Source organism: Chaetodon trifascialis, chromosome 7, assembly GCF_039877785.1.
Source record: "Chaetodon trifascialis isolate fChaTrf1 chromosome 7, fChaTrf1.hap1, whole genome shotgun sequence".
NCBI lineage: Eukaryota > Metazoa > Chordata > Actinopteri > Chaetodontiformes > Chaetodontidae > Chaetodon > Chaetodon trifascialis.
Genome location: NC_092062.1, coordinates 2,802,900 through 2,825,660, shown reverse-complemented (window position 1 = coordinate 2,825,660; position 22,761 = coordinate 2,802,900). Strand labels below are relative to the sequence as shown.

Genomic DNA, 22,761 nt, shown 5'->3' with positions numbered 1-22,761 from the left:
TATGTAGCATCAAATGACTCGTTAAAACCAGGTTCATCAGAAAAATGAGCATTTGAACATACATCAGTGTGATAAGAACTACCTAAAATAACAGACACCAACTTTGGAAAAAATTACTTGACTAGTATTTAACATAGAAGGGGCAGGGTTTATGACCTATACTGCAGTCAGCCACCAGGGGGCAATAAATATGTTTCATGTTGTCATCATGTTGGCCATCTATATACACGATGATCTGAGCATCTCACTCTCAGAAATAAAGAGAATAGCCAGTAAGTTTTTCCCAGAACGAGTCCTACCTATAACACTACGATTAAGTCTGTTTAAAACTAGTACAGTGTAAATGTTAGTTACAATAATGGCTATACAACAAGATCAATATATAATAACATACAACAAATAAGAAAAACTGAGCAAATGTAATGTAATGTAAATTAAATATGTACATACCTGAGAAGCTTGTGTCCATTGGTGGTTGCCACTTCAGCAAGACTGGTCAAGATCCTCTGGTAATGACTGTCACTCTGCTGAGAGACATGCTCCAGAACCTGTCTGAGCTACACACACACACACACACACACACACACACACACACACACACACACAACGTTAAGTAAGGGATAATGCCCGACGAGGTGTCCATTATCAAAAATGAATGGACTTCGCGGAAGCAACTGTCCGACGCAAAGTGGTTTATCCCGCTTATACCATGGTCACTTACGAAAGAAATAAATATTAAATCAATTATTAATACGTTAATGTTGTTTTTTACCGTTCAAATCGTAAGTTCTTCACAAGAAGCGGCTGAGTGGACTATTTAATATCTCTCATTGTGACGCGTTGCCAAGGTAACCGGCTCTGGCCACAGAACCTGCAGCTCGGTCGGCCGCAGCTGTTATATTAGGCCTAATCAGTGGAGGGAAGTGAGATGATTGCTTAACGTTATGTTACATGATACAAAGTATCATGTCAGAGGGCAAGTGCACCTCTTATCGCTTGTGTGTCCAGAGGATGATGCGAAATTTTGTTTCAAAGAATCAAAGTCCACAGATAGTTTCCTAAATCGTTTTTATTGCAAGAAATATTATTCACCATTCACTCTGATCATTAAATGTGTATCAAGCAAGTAAGTCTATCCTAAATCGTTTTTATAAATATTATCCACCATTCACTCTGTATCAAGCAAGTAAGTAAGGTAAACAAGACAGAAAGACAGGCGACGAACTATTTAAAATGAAATGCACTGTGAAATAACACATGTTAACGTATGTTCTGAGTTTCTGTTGCCACGGTTACCAACTAGCATTTGGGCCAGCGCAATACTTTGGAACAATCAGGCTATTTGACCGGAACTTTTTTTATAGGTGTCCTATAACACTTTTTAACGGACACCCTGCAGCCAATCAGAATCGAGTATTCACCCAGACCATGGTATAAACATAAATAACAATTAATGCCTCATCCTAACTTTAACCTAACCTCAATAACACACCTTACCCCTAACCTTAATCAGGACCTCAGTTTTGCCTCATAAGGACCAGGCTTTGGTCCCCACGAGGACTACTGATCCCAACAAGGTTGGTTTTTATACCGGAAAATGTCCCTAAAGGCAACTAAAACGTTCAATACATTTTATACATGCATCACATCAACAGAAATGCATATCGAGACGAAGTGGTCATACCATGTTCTCTTTAATATCATCATTCTGTGTCATCTGGATGAGGGTCTGGAACAGTCTGCAGTGATGCTGGATGAGGATCTCACAGGTTTCCCCATATCCACCCTGAACACACACACAGGAGCTCAAAATAAACAGAACAACATGACAATAAGAGGACAAAGCCTGAAGTGCATGAAAAGTGAAAAGGTAGTGAAAAACTCACCTGCACACAGAGATCCATAGGAGTGATTCCATTCTTGTCAGCGAGGTATTTGGCACCTCGGGAGAGCAGGATCTGTGCTGTGTCTCTTTGGCCATGGCTACAGAACAACACAAGACAGGTTTCAATACGACTGGAGTAATGGACTATAAAATACTGGCTCTTTGTCATGCAAAGCCATCTGTGGGGATGTTAGAATATGACAATCGCTGGGTTATTACAGGATTATTTTAGTATTCTGACATGTAAATTAATAACTGTGACAAGCCAACTCCTGTGGGTAAAGACAGAGTCTGACAGATTTGGAAATGTAGATGGATCAGTGAATCTCTACCTCTGAACAGTAAAGAGGAAGTGTGAAAGAGGTCAGAAGAGACCTAACTATGAACAACCAACATTACAATGACATGTCTGATGATGTTACCTGCAGGCAAAGTACAGAGGCGTGGCTCCAGAGACGTTTGGCCGGTTGATGTCAGCTCCACTGTCCAGAAGACACAACACCGTCTGAGCAGAAATAACATATGCTCATATCAGATGCACAGAAATATCAAACTGAAAATTGGATAACAAAAAAAACAAAAATAACAGATGTCAACAATCAACAACACTTAAGTACAATATGAATAGTAATTCTAAAATGGCAAAGTATCAAGAGGGTGAAAAGATTGTAAAATTAGGTTTTCTGGCTTATTGTTCATATTTCCAGAGGAAGGCCAAGCTCGGACAGGAGCTCCATCTACTAGCTGTGAGCACAGCACAAGTGGGCGTGCCCTCTGCTGTGGCTGTCTAATGCCATGGCCACAGTAGGGAACTCAACCACCAGGCTGCATCATTACAATACTGTCACACATATGTATCTAATGGGTCTAACCCCAACCACATGCAGGGCCTATGCAGGTGCAGTAAAGTGACAAAGATGCATTGGCTTAAAAGATCTTTTTGGTCTGCAAATCTGCTGGAGGGAAATTAGCAACTGTACTGTTATATATTGTATTAATATATAGTATTAAGTTGCTGGGAAACTAACTGTATGTAACTCAGGATGAATGCGTTCAACCTGCAGAGTTGCTGGACTTCTCCTGTGTACATGTGTCTGAGGAAAAGAGGAAGTCTATAAATAATGGCACCTGCCTGACTGTTGTTGATAAGAAGGGACAGAAGCATAAATCAATTCAGATTTGAAAAGGAAATGAACAATGAATGTTATGTCAGAAGTTCATCCATCATGTCAAACGGTTGTGCATCTTGCTTTGAAATGAGCTGACAGTGTAAGATGTAACCTGAAATGTATAAAAGCTGAGGAGGGACTGCCTCTCCTCAGTCATATAAGTGTAGCGCTGATGATGGCTTAAGAACAGAATGATGGCTAACCGGAGCTGGTTTGAATACTTTCTCACCCAAACAAAAACTGACACTTCAGTTTCCATAACAGATACGGTGTTATTAAAAACTCTCCTCATGCTACTTCTCTGCAAATGTTCTTTAACTGTACTTCTTCCACGCTCTTAATCTTTCCCTACAGATTGATCTACTCCTGCGATGTGCCACCACATACAGTATTGCAGACTCTCTTTGCGTTTTGCACAAAGTTCTCTTCTGTGGTACCAGTGGCACTGGTACCTGGGCCAGGTAGTGATGGTCAATTAAACTGCAATACAATCATTGATGATTTTATGTTGCACAGTGCACCAGACTGCAGGGCTGATGCAAAGCAAGACATGGTCAAACAACTTATGTGTTATAGTGGTGAGTTGGTTGCAAAGTACACCTATTTCAGCAATTTTCGGTATTTGCCAACTTGGATTTTTATTGGCATCTGGTGAGGGGCGGGTTCTTACTTTGGACCCGGTGGCTAAGCTCTCTGGAGAAGCTATTCCTGAACACGCATATCTGTCATATCTGATGGAAGCAGCAGATTCATATCCTGGCACTACCTAGCTTTACAACACTGTCTTTGGCCAGTTTTACTATCCTTGGTGCTATAAATAGTAGGCAGCCAATCACAATCACTATTGCAGCTATAGCCAAGTTGTGTTTCAGCTTCACAACCACAGCCAGGAATAACCAGCCAGTGTGCTGTAGCCACACCCAGTGGCTATGGGTGATGCCGAGTTCCCCAAGAAATACGGATCAAAGAGAATGCAAAAAGTATTATGAGGGAACAGGAAAGTAGTTACTCTTACTGAGGCAAAACTATCTAACATTTACTACCCTCAAACTACAGGCCTGTAGCAGAACTGGCCTCTAACTGACCTTCTCTTACCCTCTCTGACTTCTCATGAGAAACGGAGGTGTAAACCAGCCAACTGATTGAATTATAGACCATCTGGTTTACTTATAATGAAATGTGATTTCGGCGAGAGACAGGATGTCTGGCTCAACTACTACTCTTCTCACACGTTGAGGGAAGAGAGCCAAGAGATCAACGCCTTTACCTCAAGGGCATCTCCTACCCAAGATGTCCCATGTTAAGGCTAATTCTTCCCCAATAGCCCTAAGGGCTCAAGACAATAAAACTGTCTGGATGAGACAAATGACATGCCTCAGAGGAATCCACAAACATCAGCAAATGCTGATGGGTCGTAAACCGGACATTCATTGAAGCAACCGGTGATATATGTTTGTGTGCTTTTTCTCAATACTCCAGGAAAACTTAACTTTTCATGTTTCCAACTTGCAGGACTCGTCGTACGCATAATATTGATGTTTTTCCAGTATCTCTGACCTGAAGTATGACCAAGTTGTGATTTTAACGGTTTTATAAAAGTTTGTCTGAATTGTCACCACAAAACCATACTGCCATCCAGAAGTTCCTGACCGTCAGATTGAATATGCTTGACTTGACACATTTATCGATAAGTAACCGTAATGATGATAATCATCTTGGCAAATATAGTCTGCCTTTCTTTATTTCTTTATTCTTTATTTTTTAATTTTTTGGTATTAGTTATACATTGAGTAATTATACATGTTGGGATGAAACTGTACCAGGATTATCATTTAATGTTGCCACCCAACCATAGGAAGTGTCTAATACATGCTGTGAACAATGTTGGAATGTCATTGAAAATTTGTCATTGAAATTATATGTGATTGACCATAGTGAAAAGCAGATGAGCCCCTCGTATGAATCATTGATTAGTTCAGCTCCTTGAGGCGATTGCGCGTCACAAAGCGTCTCACATGTTCAACGGCCTGCCCATTAGACACGCCCCTGGAGCGAGATTTAAATGTCTGCAGCCGCAGCATGAATTCAGTGCGTGTTACTCAGTTTTGTTTTAAGTTATGTTACGTTATGTTTAGTTTTGTCTTTTAGTTCTGTTTTTATTTTTCTTCTTTCCACGTCTAGTTACTCTCAGCTGAGTTCTTTTCCTTACTTCTTTGTCTTAAGTTTTGCACAGTCATTTTTGCTCTTTAAGTTTTTCGTCTTCGAGCTGCTCCAAGCCATTCCGAGTAGCGTAAGTTATCTTCAGAAGACGTATTCTTATAATTTGCCGCAAGTTTCAAGTTAACCTTTTTGTTTAGCCAAACGTTTTGTTTAAACATCAGTAAATTTAGGCAAGTAATACTAATTTTGTAGCCTTCTTCGACCGGCCATCGAACAGACTCTTAATTTGTACTATCAGTCTAAAATAGTCCATCACGGACTCAACCGAACCAAACCCTGCGGCCAGCTGTTGATCCTTGGTCCAGCTAACAACCATCCGGAGCCGTCCCTCATCTGTAACCGACACCTCAGAACCAGTTCCAGAGACGCCCCGTTCAACATCACCAAGTAGATCGAGCCACGGACGAACATCTGGAACGTCTTCGAGTCAGTTCGGAGCAGAGCACAACGGGACGCCAGCAATCAAGTAGGCACGCTAAGCGGGTTTGAATAAGAGTTGGTCCGTGAGGTTAAGAGACGGTCAATTCGTCCAAATTCTCTCCATTAATCATTTATTCCCTTAACTCTACGTTCGCGTCCCCATTATTCCCTTTCAACTACTTCTCACTATCGCCAATTTATTTACCATTGTGTTGCCATAAGTTTCTTGTGTGTTCTGTCATATCACCTCACATCTTCTGTCGTATTATTCATGGTACATTACCCATTATCCACAATTCTGCTTAATAAATTCTATTTTGATTTAAGTCCTGGTTAGACGGTGTCCTTTTGAACTGAATATCTACGATCCCTGTATCCAGAATTTACACTTCAGGTTATCAGACTGGTTTACTGTTAGTCCATTTGTTAGTATTTATCAGCGTTATAGCAGTTAATTTCTGCAGTCCTTCTTAGCTGAGGAAGGTGGTGCCCCGTCATTTTATCAACGACTGCAACATCAAATTAAGGTAGTACACACTACAGGCCATTAAGCCCTAAAAGCCTAACAAGCAGCCATGCTGCTCCTAACACCCACATGGACTAAAATGGCCTGAGCCAAGCCAAAGTCTGACTTCTGTTGCCAAACTTTGAGCCCCATACTCTAAGTATCAGAGCTAAAAATACATACAGTACACCATTTTTCAATAAAAGAGGTATTTTCGAATTTGCTCACAGTTTTGTGTCCGTTCTGACAGGCTACATGTAGCGCTGTCTGCCCCATGGCGTCCTCCACATCCACATTGGACACATGCTGGACCAGATCATGGAGGAGCTCCGTCCGCCCATTCACTGCCAACCAGTGGATCTGCAGCAGAGGTTTGCACAACTGTCACTGTCCGGACTACAGGTGTTAATTAACCACCAGTCTCAGATAACAGAACAATCATCTGATTACAATGATTTTAAGACATTAATATACAATAATCACACTATGGCAGGATCACATTGTACTCACAGCAGTCAGTCCCTCATTGTTGCAGATGTTCACATCAGCATAATATTCCAGTAGTCTGCCCATACACTTTTTCTGTCTGAGGAAACAGGAACACAAGAGAGTGTTTACTGGATTGCTTGAATTTCTTAGAGCAGTGGTTTTCAAAGTGGGGGCCGGGGCCCCCTGGGGGCCGCCAGGGGGCGCTAGGGGGGCCTCAGAAAATTGGAGAGAAGTTAAGAAAAAAAAGGAAAGGAAAAAACGCAAAACATGTTAGTTAATAATATTCTTATGCTAAACAAATGTAATAATTATTGAATAGTGAACACACACACAATTGAGAGAAGTTTGATTTCTTTTGTTCTGTTCTTGTCTGTCAACAGTTTGTTATTCAGTGGGAATATAATACAGTGTTGAAAACATGTTCCTTAATATTCTTATGCTAAACAAATGTAATAACTATTGAATAGTGAATAAAAGTAAGAAAATCATTCTAAAAGTTGATCTTTCTTTACATATTTTGCAGCATTGTTGGTGGGTTTGCAAAGGGGGTCCCCGGCCAGAAGCTAATGCTGTTTGGGGGGCCATGGCATGGAAAAGTTTAGGAACCCCTGTCTTAGAGCACCTTATTTTAGCACTTAACCCCGTTTTTAAAGCACTTTTTATCTGTTCTATTTATTATGTATAATTTATACTCCAATATTTGCATGATCTTTTACCACTTTTAATACATATATATATGTGTGTGTATATTTGTGTGTGTGTCTTATTACAGCGCCTAATTCTTTAATCAATCCAGTATTTTATTATTATTTTATTTATTTACAGCTTCCCATTAAATTATTATATTTATATTTTCTTGACAACAAACAGTCCTTTTAACATACTCTTCTGAAATTCCTGGGGAGGAAACGTTTTTTTTTTAACTATTATCCTAGAGGAGAATGGTTTTAATTCAGTCACATTATATTCTCGCTGCCCTACCTGTGCCTTGGACCACCCCTGAAATAAATACAACCGTCCTACCTTAAGTTTTATCAGTTTATTTTACTTTATCTTATTTATTTGACTCTTTTACCGACTATTCTCTTAATATTTCTATCAACGAAGGGTTCATGAACCTCCTTTAAGTTTCTCTCTGGGAGGACCCTCTTTTAACCATCCTTTGATTTTATTATAAACAGCTTTTTAACAAGACTATGTCTTTCCCTTTTTCCCTAGGTTCCGTTTTTACCGGAACCTAACCAGAACCACTACTTGCCTAGCCCTAACCCTACCTGAACCTTAGCCCCAGTCTACACCCTAAAATTTAATGATTTCCATTAAGGGGACCTGCATTTTGTCCCCATAAGGCAGGTGAGTCCCCACAGTGTGACTGTGTAAACAGATTTTTGTCCCTATAACGTGATAAATACCAGGTCACACACACTCTCACAGACACACAGTCAGGTCCATTGACTACAAGTGACAACATGCAAATAACAACATCTACCAGTCTAATGAGCAGGCATTGGATCGATCCAGATGTAGATCCAGATGTATTCTCTTGATAAGCTACATTTGGTTCCTGATGTAAGTCTCAGTGCATGACTTCAGTGGAGCTTTGAGAGGAGTCAAGTCAATTCTCACGAATTGCCTGTTTTCCAGGTTTGCTATGTAGCTTGCTAACCTTCAGGCCACTTAACCAAAGCAACCAATCATAAAGAAGTTCAGGAGAATTTCTGCATGAATTGACAAAAGTGAATCTGCACTAAAAAAGAGAAAAGTGCATCCGTAATGATGAAACATGTAATCCCAAATTATCCACAAAGACGCATGAGAAATGACCAGCAGGAAATTGGACATAACAGTATATCAGTCAGCAGCTGACACCTGTCTGACAGCATCGTGGAATCAGGTGACCGGAGAATCAAGAAGCAGAAATATAGTTATGGATGATTAAAATGTTATGCTGTCTCTGTCTTAGTGTTTGGCCAGCCAGTGGATGGCTGCAGGATCTCAGATTAAAGAGGTTGTTGCAGCATGTCCACACAATAATACTGTAGGAGCAGGGATGTATGTTCTCACCTTGTCACTGTGTGTGGGTGTGTCTATGTGGAGGTGTGGCTGGGTGTGAGTGTCACATTGATTGATTAATATCACCTGCACCTACCTGGGGATCAGTTTTGTTTGTTACAGAGTGAGGGTGAGGCATGGTGCCTATATTTCTGTTGACCGCAAGGCTATTTTACATCTAGAGTCAGCATACCAGGTAAGGTCGAAAGTGTGATTTCACTGAAAGGGTCAATAAACACCCTGAAACAGCAGCAATGGCTTCATGTTTTTTTGACTCAGCCTGTTGGACAGATCCCTGCCTTTTTCCTCTCAGTGACTAATTTTAAAGTTGATAGTCACAGTACAAATACCACACTGCTGGAAGGTGTCTGGGGTTCCACATATCACTGGAGTAATCATTAAGGAGCCTACATCAGGGCTCATATCTTCTGACACACTAATCCACTGGCATTTCCATAGGAGGGTTAAAGGTAGACGTAATGCACCAAGAAACATTGTAATGCACCAACAAAATGGATGGATGGATGGATGAATGGATGGATGGATGGATGGATGGATGGATGGATGGATGGATGGATGGATGGATGGATGGATGGAATGCAGAAGAACAATTTCACCAAAACATGGCATGTGCATGTTGTGTTGTGTAATTAATAAAGTAGGTCTTAAACAAAAGGCAGCAAAGAAGAAGACTGCAAGACAGTAAACACAGATGTAAATAATGCAGTATTTATTAATACTTAATAGACTGAACACTTAGAAATGATTTCTGAGGAAGGAAATGCCTTCAACACTTTGCTGGACCTCAGTCATTCACACAATGTGTTTGGTGATTTGTACGCAAACATAAGTTTTGTTTGTCCACCAGGTCTATTTATGTTAAACAGGTTGGAGAGAATGAAATGAGCACTAACTAGAAATTTCCAGCATTTAGACATCCCAGCATGTCCAAAAGTGAAGTTACTGTAAGTGTCGCTAGACCTTGAATTAAAAGTGAACCAGCAAACAGAGACTGAATGCAGTATAAGACTCTGACTCTTCCTACCCGTTCCGAGCAGCCAGGTGCAGAGGGGTACAGCCTGAAATGTCCTGGTAGTTGGGGTTGGCTCCTCTCTTCAGCAGCAGAATCAGACACTCCACTGAGCCACAGCTGGACAGAGAGCAACACACACACAAGACACAAATAACTGCTAACGGAAAGACAGAGAGAACTGTGATGATTAAACTTATTGTTTTCAAGAAATAACATATTGTGATTGATTGATTGATTGATTGATTGATTGATTGATTGATTGATTGATTGATTGATTGATTGATTGTCTGTAGCTTCAGAGAGAAACATTAAACTCAAGTTTGAATTGAGTTGGGCTGTGGTATTTAAATGAAATCATGTTTTTGAAGTCGCCGGTTCGATCCCCGGGTCGGACAGGGCCTTTCTGTGTGAAGTTTGCATGTTCTTCCTGTGCATGCGTGGGTTCTCTCCGGGTACTCCGGCTTCCTCCCACAGACCAAAAACATGCTCATTAGATTAATTGCTGACTCTAAAAGGGTCCATAGGTGTGAGTGTGAGTGTGAATGGTTGTATGTCTGTATACGTTGCCCTGCAATCGGCTGGCGACCGGTCCCACCTCTCGCCCGTTGACAGCTGGGATAGGCTCCAGCCCCCCGCAACCCGGAAAAGGGATAGTCGGGTATAGACAATGGATGGATGGATGATGTGTTTGATGAAACCAGATGAATCTGCCGAGCTCATGTTTTGTTTGAGAATTAGTCTGGCAAGTGCTTTAGCTACAATTGAAATACAATGCAACTTTTTTCATTTTTGGAGCGAGCAGTGAGTTGAGTGTGGAGTGATAACTGTGTGATACCAGCCTAATCTTAACAAAGTTCTGGATCAAAAGAGATTCCTTGATGGCAACGCCGAACCTAAGTTCTGTAATATTCTGAGATCATTTGAGTCACACAGCTGTGACTGCTCTGTAAATGACATGATTGAACATTTCAACAATACCATGTCATCTGCTTTACATACTGTTGCTTCATTAAAGGTTAAAAAGAGATCGATTGTCAGAATCTCCCCATGATTAAACAACAGCAATGTTAATGAGATGAAGAGAATCTGCTGAGCAGCTGGAAGAAAATGTAACAGTTCGCTGTTACACGTACGAAGAAGCCATGACTGCCTATAATAAAGTGATAGGTCTGGCAAGGAAAGATTACTTTTCGAAGATTAACAGAGAGAATGCTGGGAACTCTAGAATATTATTCTCCACTTTATCCAGCTAGTCAACGCTGCCCCCACTGGTCCATACTTGCATTGTTCTTCAATAACAAAATAACTTGAATTAGAGGTGACATTGATGCTGAGGTGAACACAGATGGAACCATGGGAAAATTCACCTGCATGACATTACAGACTGAAAGACTGTCACAGACTAACTTGTCTACCATGTGTTGACCCTGTGCCCAAAGCATTATTAAAGCAGGTATTTGACAGTGTTTCAAGTCATATCCTGAAGATTATAAATACAGCTCCAGAAACAGGCATCTTTCCATATGCCTTCAAAACAGCTGTTGTAAAACCATTACTAAGAAACCCAACATAGATGGTAATGTACTCAATAACTACAGGCTGATATCCAACCTTCCATTCATCAGAAAGATACTAGAAAAACTAGTTTCAGTGCAAATTAACGCCTGTGCAAAAGAAAACAACATTCTATAGAACAAACACTGACAGACACTGCTCTGACTAAAATAATCAGTGACTTCAGACTGAATTCTGATGAAAATAAGGTCTCAGTTCTTGTCCTCTTCGACCTAAGAGCAGTGTTTCATATGATTAACCATGATATCTTAATCAGTCGGTTGGTTAGTCTCTCTGACTGTGTTAAACTGGTGGAAAACAAACATCAAAGGGAGATAGTTTCTCATCAGTCCTGGAGATCATGTGTCTGAGAAACATGACATCTGTTTGGAGGTTTCACTGGGGAACTGCCATGATCCATTACTGTTCTCACTATACATGCTGCCACTTGGTGACATCATTCCAATTACAATTACGATTTGTCATTTGGCAGAAGCTTTTATCCAAAGTGATGTACATATGAGGTTTTCATACATCACAAGCAAGGTTCTAGACAGGAGAGAACAACAAGAGTAAGTGCCATAATGCTAATTTCTGGCCCAATTGGACATAGGTGCTACGAGGCAGTGCCACAAGGTAATGCATGGAGTGCATAGAGAGCTTTTTTTATTTTTTATTTAAGAAAGAAGGTGTTCAGTAAAGAGCTTGGTCTTTAGCCTTCTCCTAAAGATCGAGAGAGACTGTGCAGAACAAATAGAGTATGGTAACTTCCATCACCTGGGAACCACATAAGAAAATAGTCTAGCTAGAAACTTTTTGAGGAAGGAATTAAATTAGTCAAGGCGTGATAGTACCAGCACTTGTACTGGGAGTTGTGTTGCATGCTCAGACAGGTAGGGTCTGATTCTTCTGATGTTGTACAGGGCAAATCGGCATGACCGAGTAACAGAGGCCACATGCTCTTTAAAAGTTAGTTGATCATCAATCATGACACCCAAGTTTCTGGCAGATTTTGCGGGACTGAGCAGAGCTGAAGTCAAGCTGGATACTGATCTGTTGTTGTGTAGAGGGATTGGCCGGGATGACAGGGAGCTCAGTCTCTGACACTTTAAGCTGAAGGTGGCGTTCCTTTATCCATGCAGAGATATTGGCGAAGCATGCCTATATCCGACATCATTAGACAACATGATGTATGTTTCCATAGTTATACATCTGGTGTTGTACTAGAGTCAGATCTATGCTTCATGCTGGTGATGTTCGTGGTGATGGAAACACCCTTTTTCTACCTTAGAAATATTCTTTATAAATCAAGAATGACCATTTGTAAATCAAAAACATGCAGAAAAACTGATTCATGACTTTATTTCAAGTCAACTCGATTACAGTAACACTATTTAATGGCCTTCAAGAAAAAACACAGAGACACTTCAGCTCATTTAAAACTGCAGCTCATCTATTAATGAGAATCAGGAGGAGAGAGCACATCAGTCCTGTTTTAGCTGCTCTGCACTGCCTTCCTGTAACATTCAGAATTGATTTTAAGGTCGTCCTCCTCGTATACACAAAGCCCTAAATCTGTCAGGAGCAACACCTTGTTCACCATTTGCCTTCAGGAACACTGAGATCATCTGCTGCCGGTTTATTGGAGGTTTCCAGTAACAGTCAAAAAATTTCAGGGATGCAGCCTTTTTCAATTATAAGTCAGAGCTCTAGAACACACCACCCCTAGATATGAGGGACACCAGCTCGCTATGGCTGTCCTGTTACAGGTCTGAAACTTTCGTGCTTTGCCTCACACATACACACTTCTCTTAAATTGTTATATTTTACTTGATTTTATGCATTCAATGTAATCTATTTTAAACTTTATATAATACTATTCATTGGTTTTAATTTCCATTGTATGCTGTGCATTCTCTTTGTTCTATTTTCATTCTTCTTTTTTTTTTTTTACCATTTTCACTATTATTATTGAATGGGTTTTATTCTCCATCATATTTTACATTCATTTTCATTCCTGTTTTATGTTCATTCTATGTCTTTTGTTGTGTGAAGTACTTGGTGCGTGTCATTTCTTTTTTGTAAAGCACTTTGAGCTGCATTTCTTATATGAAAGGTGCAATACTAATAAAGTAAAGCTGCCACTCATCTCTTCTTGAACATCAACATCTTGTCAAGTCACAAAATAACAACAGTCTAAAACTGCTGTACACAAAATGTCAATAGAGAACTCCAAACAACGATATATTGGAGAGAAACTACTCAAGATATTTTGATGCCTCACTGTGATGACCCTCCCTGTTTGCTTGCTTGCTTGCTTGCTTGCTTGCTTGCTCTCTCTCTCTCTCTCTCTCTCTCTCTCTCTCTCTCTCTCTCTCTCTCTCTCTCTCTCTCTCTCTCTCTCTCCTGACATCAGCAGGGTCGTCAGTGGCATTGGCACCACCTGGGAGGTTGTGGGCCTACAAGACTCTCCTGGAGTTGCGGCCTCTCTCCCTTGCCTGCGACAGCTCCTGGCGTTTTGTTGAGGTTCTTGTTTCTTTATTCCACCATACAACACACACATATACTTCCACATGCATGCACTCACCTACACCACTGACCTTACAGACCACACACCATGATTAGATTAGGTTGCTCTTGTTTATGTTATCTTTCCTTAAATAAATACTTTGTTTAATTGGCTTTTTGTGCATCTCCCTCTTTTGTCATGGCCGTGCGGCCCGGTTCGTGACACTCACCAACACACCAAAACCAAATGGCCCTCATCCTCTGCATCATTGTTGGCCGATAGTATTTGGAACTTGTTTTTACTGCAGTTTCTTGTAACTTACCAGACAACGTGCATTAAGCTAATATTGGCCAGTCTGTCATCACACTCAGCACAAGCCTAAACCTCATATGGACATGTGCACCTACTCCCCCAGTACACTGAGCAGCAGGATTCAGCAGAATTCAATATTGCGCTTATTCACAAATAAGAATATCTTACTTGGCAGCGATGTGCAGCAAACTTCTCTTCACCCGTCCAAAGGCGTAGTTCACATCAAACTTGGAATTGAGCAGCAGCTCTGACACTGACCTTTTAGAGACGAGATAGAAAAAAAAAGACCATTTCTTCGGAAGAAAACAACAAATCACAACTTCACTGTACCTCTGCAGGTGACAGAATAAATTTCCACTCTTAATACAATAATCTTAATACAATACTCCTCAAACAATGATTTTAGAGGCCTGTTTATCTGTTGTGACATCATGGTTGTCCTGTAATTTCCTGCTCCTAAAAATCCAATAAAAATGAAATGGTCACCCTTGGCAACTGTGTAATTCTTCGAAGTTTAAATGTCAAAGACCTTGGTGTTACATTTGTTCCTACCTTCTCCTTCTATCTGCAGGCTTTTATGTCCATGGCTGACACATACATCACTGTTTCATCCAGACTTCATCTGTGGAATGTTTTGCTGTCTATGCTACGTGCTAGTATGAAAAGGCTTCAAATGGTTTAGAACTCTGCAGCGAGATTGATAACTAAAACTCGAAAATTTTACCATTTACACCAATTTCAGCTTCCCATCTCGTGCTATATGTTCTCAGAATGCAGAACTCTTGTCATTCCCCAGAGTTAAAAAGAAGTCCACTGGCTGCAGGGCCTCCTCCTTTGACTCCCCTTTTCTCTGGAAATACTTCCCTGTTGAGGCAAAAACTTGTCTTTTCACCCTAGCTTGGTGTTCAACGTTTGACACCTCAGGACTCGCCCCTGTTAGCATTATCCTCGCAGTGGGCCAGTCTCAGTCACAATTACTCTACTAACTTAAGTACCTATGGTCCATGTCTATCCTGCTGATGAGAAAACAACAAACTGTAAACTTCAATTATCACTGAATCTCTCTAAACTTCCATTGTTTTTGTTTTCTGATTTTCTTCAAGCTGCCAAGCTGTGTGCATCTCTCTCTCTCTCTCTCTCTCTCTCTCTCTCTCTCTCTCTCTCTCTCTCTCTCTCTAGTTTGCCTCTCCCTCTCTCTTTTCACTCAGGCTCTTCTCTGCTGGACCATCAGCCCTCCAGGCTGTCGCTGTCTCCTCCAAACATTTAAATGTTGATCATCGTCCCCCAGGAGATTAAGCCTCTCCTCTTCTCTCCCTCGTCTGCATACTATCATGTATTCCTTGTCTGTAACTGCTGTGCTGCCTCATCTGTGTTTGTGTGGCCTGTCCTCCTTCCAGGTCTTCATGGCTGAGAGGACGTAGTGGGGCTTGACCTATCAGGTGACACTGACAAAATTTGTTTATATTGTGATTCTTGGCTTTTGTTTCCAGTACATCTATTGCATGTCTGTCTTTCCTGGGAGAAGGATCCTTCCTCTGTTGCTCTTCCTGGAGCCCCCCACCCTCCCCACTTGCTGTGATAACTGATGTGCAGATGAAAGTGAAAAATACAGTGAGACTTGTTACTGCTGACAGCAGGTAAACATGCCACAATACATGCACTCTTCCTTAAACACTGAGATCACAATGTGCCAACATAAATACAAAACACATGTTGCACAGTCTGGTTTGATGCTTACCTGTGCTGGTCAGCCATGACCATTGGCATAAGTGTGTACACTGCAGTCTCATTGTCTGAGGAGGGAGAAACAGAGGAGGAATAACATAACTTGACAGATGTTCCATCTCCAAACCAACAGTATGTTAGGCAGACAATGAGAGGAAAAAATGGATTTTTAGTATACTACATTCATTTCCCAGAGTGGAACAGTGCCTGTCCATATACATGCCTCACATGGACACAGATATACAAAATAGGCCTTTTTTTTACAGAGGACATTTTGACATGTGACGGTAGAAAAAAGGTAAATAATAAAATGAATAATGGCTCAATTCCATGTCGCTGCTTCACTTTCAGGGTCCTGGCATGGCTCATGATGGCTCACTGTCACACTGGGTACAGTCTTAAATGGCACCATGTTTCCCTCAATTGCATCTTATCCTGGCGTTGTAGTCCCTCCCACTGAGGAGGTGTGGAGTGATGCATGAAAAGCATCAAAGCAGCAATGAGGAAATGTGATTTTAGACAAGTGAGACATCCTTTCAGGGTCAGTAGGGTGAGGTCTGTTTCTGATGATGATGGCAGCTCACAGCTGGGTCAGCTGTCAGTGGGCTTTAAGAGCTCTACAAACTGCCAATACCACTACAGGCACTCAGTGCCAGCAGAGCAGTGTTTTCTCTCTGTAGCCTGTTTAACAAACACCTGCACATGAAGAAAAACCTGCCTTATACTGAGTACTGTGTCCTGCTCGGAGGCACAGGAACCACAGGCAGAATGGCTTTATGTTACTTATTCGTTTTTTGCCTCTGTATTTGCTGATATTCTGATTAAGAGTTCGTTATCTAATAACCCCAAATTTGATTTTGGTATGTTTTGAACATTGGAAATCATTTATTAGGCTAAATATTTTAAGGGACCTCACATGTGACTTCATGGAAATGACAATAAATTATGTAAAAAGTTTCTTGCTGACTGACACTCTCTGACAGTAAATGTATCTCTAATAAAAGTTAAATTGGGAAATAACAGATCTATAGAATAACCAAGATTAGGAAGATGAAGAATAATACCCCTGTGTGGCTAACAGTAACAGAGGCCGAAGCAGGGTGATATGACACTTCACAATGACTGTATGCACGTGAACACCGTTGTTTACGGTGGCTGCTCGCGCTGATGCAGCTCCAGCCTTTCACATCCTGTAACGTTACCTTCCGGTAATTCGACGGTCCTGGCCCGGCGGAGGGACCGGGTCAGCCGGTTGAGCTGTACGTTGAGCTGCTCCATCGCCCGTTCCATCATAGGTGACCAATCCAGCGGGATAAGCCTCGGTCGTTCGGTTTATTTGTTCCTAATGGCGATGTGTTGTCCCTGGGCGTCGTCCATAGGCGCTGGCAGGAGGTGACCGTTTCTCTGACAGACACACTGAATTACAGTACACTCATTTTTTCCGACCACACTGTTCTCCTCATACATAAATGCTGTCGCTGCCCAGCCTCTACTTCCTGTTGTGATGACAGGTAACGCTATGCAATATGGGTGATGTAGTTTCAAAAGCCATTGACCAGCACAGAACACTGCAACAATTTTCGTTCGTTGTTATCATTCCCCCTGTTTACACTCAGTATGATTCATCGCAGAACGTTAATTTTGTTGAATACTGGATGATGTGTGTTTGGTAGTGTGTGCTTTTCATCGCAAACTGCCTCTTCTGCCCTCACATTGAGAGTTAACGTACTGTGACTATGAGTCAAGCCTGTCAGCCCCCCGTTTGTCCCGGGATCCTCCCTTTTACCCTTCCCACCAGCCGTCCTCCTGTTGAATAAATTACATCAACGTTCTTAACCTTTTGAAAAAAAGTCTGAAAAAAGTTTGCTGTAACGTTGAAAGGAGGCATAACCTATTTCAAGTTTGCTAAATTCTCCTCTGGTCCAGCAGGAGGCAGTATGGAGAATATTAAATGAAACATGGAGGAGGAGAAGCAAACGAGAGGGATGGAGTTCCTGCCAAAAGGCTTAAGTTTGTCCAAGTACCTCACCAAATGAGACGACATCTGCTCGTATGTCGGTCATACTTTTTTGTAAAATATGCCACAAGGATTTCAGAGAATCAGACGCTGGCTGGAACAGTCAGTGTGAGCATCGACAAACCTGCCAAGTGCATAAACATGCTCTTAACCCAACCATCCATCACCCTCTCGCTCATACCTTGCCAGTAGTCAAAATCACAACTGAAACATAACGTGGAAGTGATGTGTACCTCTACCTCTCATTTTAATTCTTCCCCAGCGTGGGATCATTAAAGTATTAAGTAATAAAACTAAGTGCTGAATTTATCTGCCCTTTTGTGTGTTCACTTATGTAAAGTAGGGATGTTCAGAGTATTGTACTTTCAAGCAGGTATCTGATTCTGACCATAACTGTAGTCACTTAAAGCAGGAATCCCTGATGCTCTGATGGTTAAAGCAAGTGCTGTCTAGTGGTGATTTTAGGATTCATTGTGTGTAGACTTGTCTAAGGGCGGTGGGACGTCAGGTTCACAGTGTGTGTGTGTGTGTGTGTGTGTGTGTGTGTGTGTGTGTGTGTGTGTGTGTGTGTGTGTCTGTGTCTGTGTGTCTGTGTCTGTGTCTGTGTCTGTGTCTGTGAGAGACCTGGTATTTATCACGCTGTGGGGACAAAAATATGTTTACACAGTCACATTGTGGGGACTCACCTGCCTTATGGGGACAAAATGCAGGTCCCCTTAATGTAAATCATTAAATTTTAGGGTGAAGACTGAGGATAGGGTTACGGTTGTCACAGTGGGCACTGGCTCAGGGGAAAGAAAGGAAAAACAACATATGGCGCATTTCCATTACACAGTTCTAGCTCTACTCGTGCACGCACACTTACATTTCTTACTTCAGAGGGTCCCACCGCAGGGAGCACACCAACAGTGGGGGGCCCAAAACTGATGTGGGGCCCAAAATGGTGGGCCCCACACTGATTTCACTTAAAATGAGCTCAGAAGCCCCCCCTGCTATGCCTTTTGCTTTTTTTTATGTTTTATTTTTTGGCCCACAAGGTGATAAAAACTGGAAATATTTGTGTAAGTGTGTGTGAACTTTTTGCTCACTAGCGCCCCTGGAGCTGGTAAGATAGTGTAGCATCGACGCACACACTTCCGGAAGTGTGTGTGTCGGTGGTCAAGCAGATTGCTGTGCTGTGCGATCCCCGCAAATTCAATAGGAAGAAGAAACAGTGAACAGGTAGGCATGATTTTGTTCAATTTATAACGTATATACCTTAATGATGTTAATTTCTGTATTACAATATCTGTTAGCTGCTACCGTTAGCTGCTTGCGGTTAGCTGCTAACGCTAGCGATATAATAGTCTATTACAGTGATCGGTTGTTTTTTCTTGTGTATTGATTGCTCCCAGTATGTAAAGACTATTTCGACCAATATAACAAAAAGTTAATCTGAAGAGAACAGACTCCAGCTTTCAAGCTGTCTAATTAACGTTACTGAACAGTCATTTTTAGCCTTAACAAAGATCACTAGTGGCTAATATTAGCATTGCGGCCTACATGCGGCCTAATATGAATAGCCAGCAATTTTTTTTTAATTAAAAACTTAAAATTCACAAAAAAGTAAGGCATTTTAAAGTTAAGAGACAACAGTGTACTGTGAAATAAGACAGATTTACACTAATAAGTAACAAAACATTAAATTAAAATTAACAGATTAAATCATAAATTAAGTAAAGTCTAGAAATTTATGATTATAATTAAAATTATAGATCTATAGATTTAGTCTAGTCTTTAGTCTAAATTTATAAAAACCCCACCAATCTTTACATGATAGTATAATGAAATTCAACTGTATATCAAGTTCCTAAAATTAATGAAATCCAAAAGTGCTAAAGAGCTTTTTAAATTACTAGTAAATGACCCCACTAATGAAGTGACTTGTTTTTTGTTTTTTTCATTGTCAGTTTGGTATTGTCTGTTTGTTGTCAATAATTGCTTTATCAGCACTTAGCAATCTAGACAACTCATGACAATATAAACATGACTCACTGAACAATTCTTGTATGCTGAATGTGTAGTAATGATCAAAATTATTTTCACAGAGCCGTTATGTCCAAAAGGAGAAAAAGAAGAATAAAGCCTGTAGATGATGCAAAGACATACATTCTGTCTTGCACTGACAAGTCTGGATTTATGGCAAGACTTATTCGACAGTTACAAAGGTAAGTGGCAGAATGTTCCTTGACAAAACTTATGCATTTCAAAAGCAAAACAGTGAAGTGGATATAACGACAGGGCAGAGTTTATTTGTTTCAGGTTGTATTTGACTTTTTTGCTTTTGTCAGAGAATTTCAATCACAGTGATATAAATAATATACTATTAATATATGACATTTTACAGTCCAGAGTGCTTTGTTAAAATATTCTACTGAAGTGACCAGTGAAGTAGAGGCTATTGCTGTGGTATTAGCCTAGCTGCAGTTTAGGCCTCTGCTTGAAAATTGCATATCCATAATGAAACAAATATAGCTCTGCAACCACAAGGTATATTTAAATACTTGTGGCGTCATAGTAAAGGGAACACTTTGAGAATTTGTTGAGATGTGTACATATATGTGTTACTAGTGAAGAGTAAATGATGATAGGACACACAGCACAAACAAAATTAATTTCAGGCTCACCTAAAAAAAAAACTATTTAGGATGAGTATCCCTTAGAATGATGCAGCCCTAGCACTAAACCTCTATCGAGTCATAGTACAATATATGTACATTATCTTTGCAAAGGTTGATTCTGATAAAGTGAAGCAGAACAAAATTAGAGACATTTTACTACCAAGGGTTCAGACGAGGTTTCCAAAATGCCCATTTTTGGCACAGCTTGGAACCATCTACCACTATGAGCCATTGTTCAAACATTAGTCACACAATTTACAAACAGTTACTGAAAATGAATCAACCCAGAGTCTGCTGTTTAATGTGATGTGCAACATGGCTATATTCTGTCATGATTAGTGCAATGGTGGCACTTTGTTTGTTCTGTATTTCTCAGAGTCCCCCAGTTGGGGGACCTTCGTTTCCATAGGATAAAGGTGAATTTTCATCTGTATTGATCCAAAACAAGTCACATAAAAAGAATAGGGGAAGACAGATGGTGAAGAGGGATTAAATGTCTGCATTACAAAATATTAAAAGTAGATGGCATTATTCACATGTATAGAAATTAGTTCTTTTCTTGTTGTTCCCCATAGCCTGTTGGGTCTTAATTTTAATTTACTGAGTTTTTAAGAAGGTTTCAAAAAGCTGTAATTTTGACTTTTAAAATGGTGCAGGAACCCTTAAGTAGCACTTTCTTGTTCTCTATTTCTATTTATTTTAGAATCTGGATTGGTTTATGGATCAGTGACATGAGTCAGATATACATTAATTATGTCAATACAAGCACCTGATACTGATTATGGATCACATCTGTCCCATTTCTACTTTGAACATAGGTTAAATGAACTTAAGTATTCCACATCTCTGTGTTGCATCCTGTCTATATGAACAAATGAACAAAAGGTTTTGTTGGCATTTCCAAAAGGGCTATCGAAGCAGCAGTGTTGTGCTATTATACTGAATCTCTTGTTTCAGTACATGCAGAATTTAAAGGCAGTAGACTAGAACATCTTTTTACCAAATTGTGGGCCATGTTGTATGTCAAAAGTTACAGTGATAGTTCATCTTGTTGAAATTGGGTTGTATGATGTGCTTACGCTTTACTGGTGTCTTACCTGCAATAAATGGCTCACAGCACTTTCAGTTCAAGGGAACAGAATGACAGGCCCCTCCCTCCAAATATATTAGAAGTTACAACTGGCTAAACTGCTGAAAAACACTGCAGATATTCACTGTAGTTGCATATCAATGCATTTATTCAAGAGGGGCCTCTTTTAGGAGGCTAAAATACCTCTTATTGCTGTCCACATCACAACTGGGAGAGTGCTGAGCATTGTCTGCAGGTGATACATCAACTCAAGTGTTGCATACGAACCCACTTCACAAAAAACTGTAACACCTGTTTTAGACTGCCCAGAATGAAGTGTTTACTTTGTTATATTCTTGTAGGAAGAGGAGTATTTGCCATGCAGCCCATTGAACCAGGGGACTTTGTCTTGGAGTACAGGGGTAAACTCCTCACACAGGAGGAATGCCAGTCATGACCGTACTCAGAGATTGAAAGCACATTTCTCTTTTGACCTGGTAAGCATGTAAAGATGTTTTGTATAGACTAGAGAAATTCTAAGTTAACCCTGAAACGAACTTTTAATAGTTAATAATTGAACTAGAGCACAAATACTCTTGAAAATACCTTAAAAAATATAAACTGTTTAAAATTATAACACTATTACAATTTTTCTTATACTTTTCAGCCTTGGTGCATCGAAAGAAGATGAATCTCTTGGAAGATTAGTCAACAACAACCACAAAAATCCTGATTGTGTCATGAAAAAAATCATAGTTAACAACAAGCCACACTTGTGCCTTTTTGCCCTGAAGAAAATGGACCTAGGTTCTGAAATTGAGTACAATTATGGTGATGCAAAATGGCCTTGGCGCAGTAAGGTGAGTTGGCTAGATGAAGCATGTAGATTTTTTTTTTTTTTCTAAAAAGTGTGTACAAATGTTCCATCCTGTAAAAGCGAATTTGTCCAATATTAATTGTGCTTCCGGTATATACTCTGAGTGTATCTATGGAAATGCATATGATCTTTGATCTGTGTGATGTGATTTAATATCAGTTCTGTTTAATTTAAATCCAGGTGAAAGACCCTCAGACTCTTGCAGCAGCAGTAGAGACAGAGACAGAGACCAGCCCTGTAGGTCAGATGTTCCACGAGGAATTAA

General features: G+C 40.4%; 1 protein-coding gene across 2 annotated transcripts in view; it reads right to left on the bottom strand.

Moving 5' to 3' along the window:
• hace1 (HECT domain and ankyrin repeat containing E3 ubiquitin protein ligase 1) overlaps window positions 1-17,392 on the bottom strand; it is a 34,159-nt gene extending 16,767 nt beyond the window's left edge. For both annotated transcript variants that reach the window (XM_070966605.1, XM_070966607.1), the window contains exons 1-10: window positions 17,076-17,392; window positions 15,887-15,941; window positions 14,317-14,406; window positions 9,786-9,890; window positions 6,710-6,785; window positions 6,428-6,559; window positions 2,308-2,390; window positions 1,887-1,983; window positions 1,685-1,786; window positions 451-557 (exon numbers count right to left, since the gene is read on the bottom strand). In XM_070966605.1, the coding sequence (XP_070822706.1) occupies window positions 451-557; window positions 1,685-1,786; window positions 1,887-1,983; window positions 2,308-2,390; window positions 6,428-6,559; window positions 6,710-6,785; window positions 9,786-9,890; window positions 14,317-14,406; window positions 15,887-15,941; window positions 17,076-17,166 (938 nt within the window). In that variant the 5' untranslated portion in view covers window positions 17,167-17,392. The remainder of the gene's footprint in view (window positions 1-450; window positions 558-1,684; window positions 1,787-1,886; window positions 1,984-2,307; window positions 2,391-6,427; window positions 6,560-6,709; window positions 6,786-9,785; window positions 9,891-14,316; window positions 14,407-15,886; window positions 15,942-17,075) is intronic.
• Window positions 17,393-22,761: the final 5,369 nt, after the last annotated feature.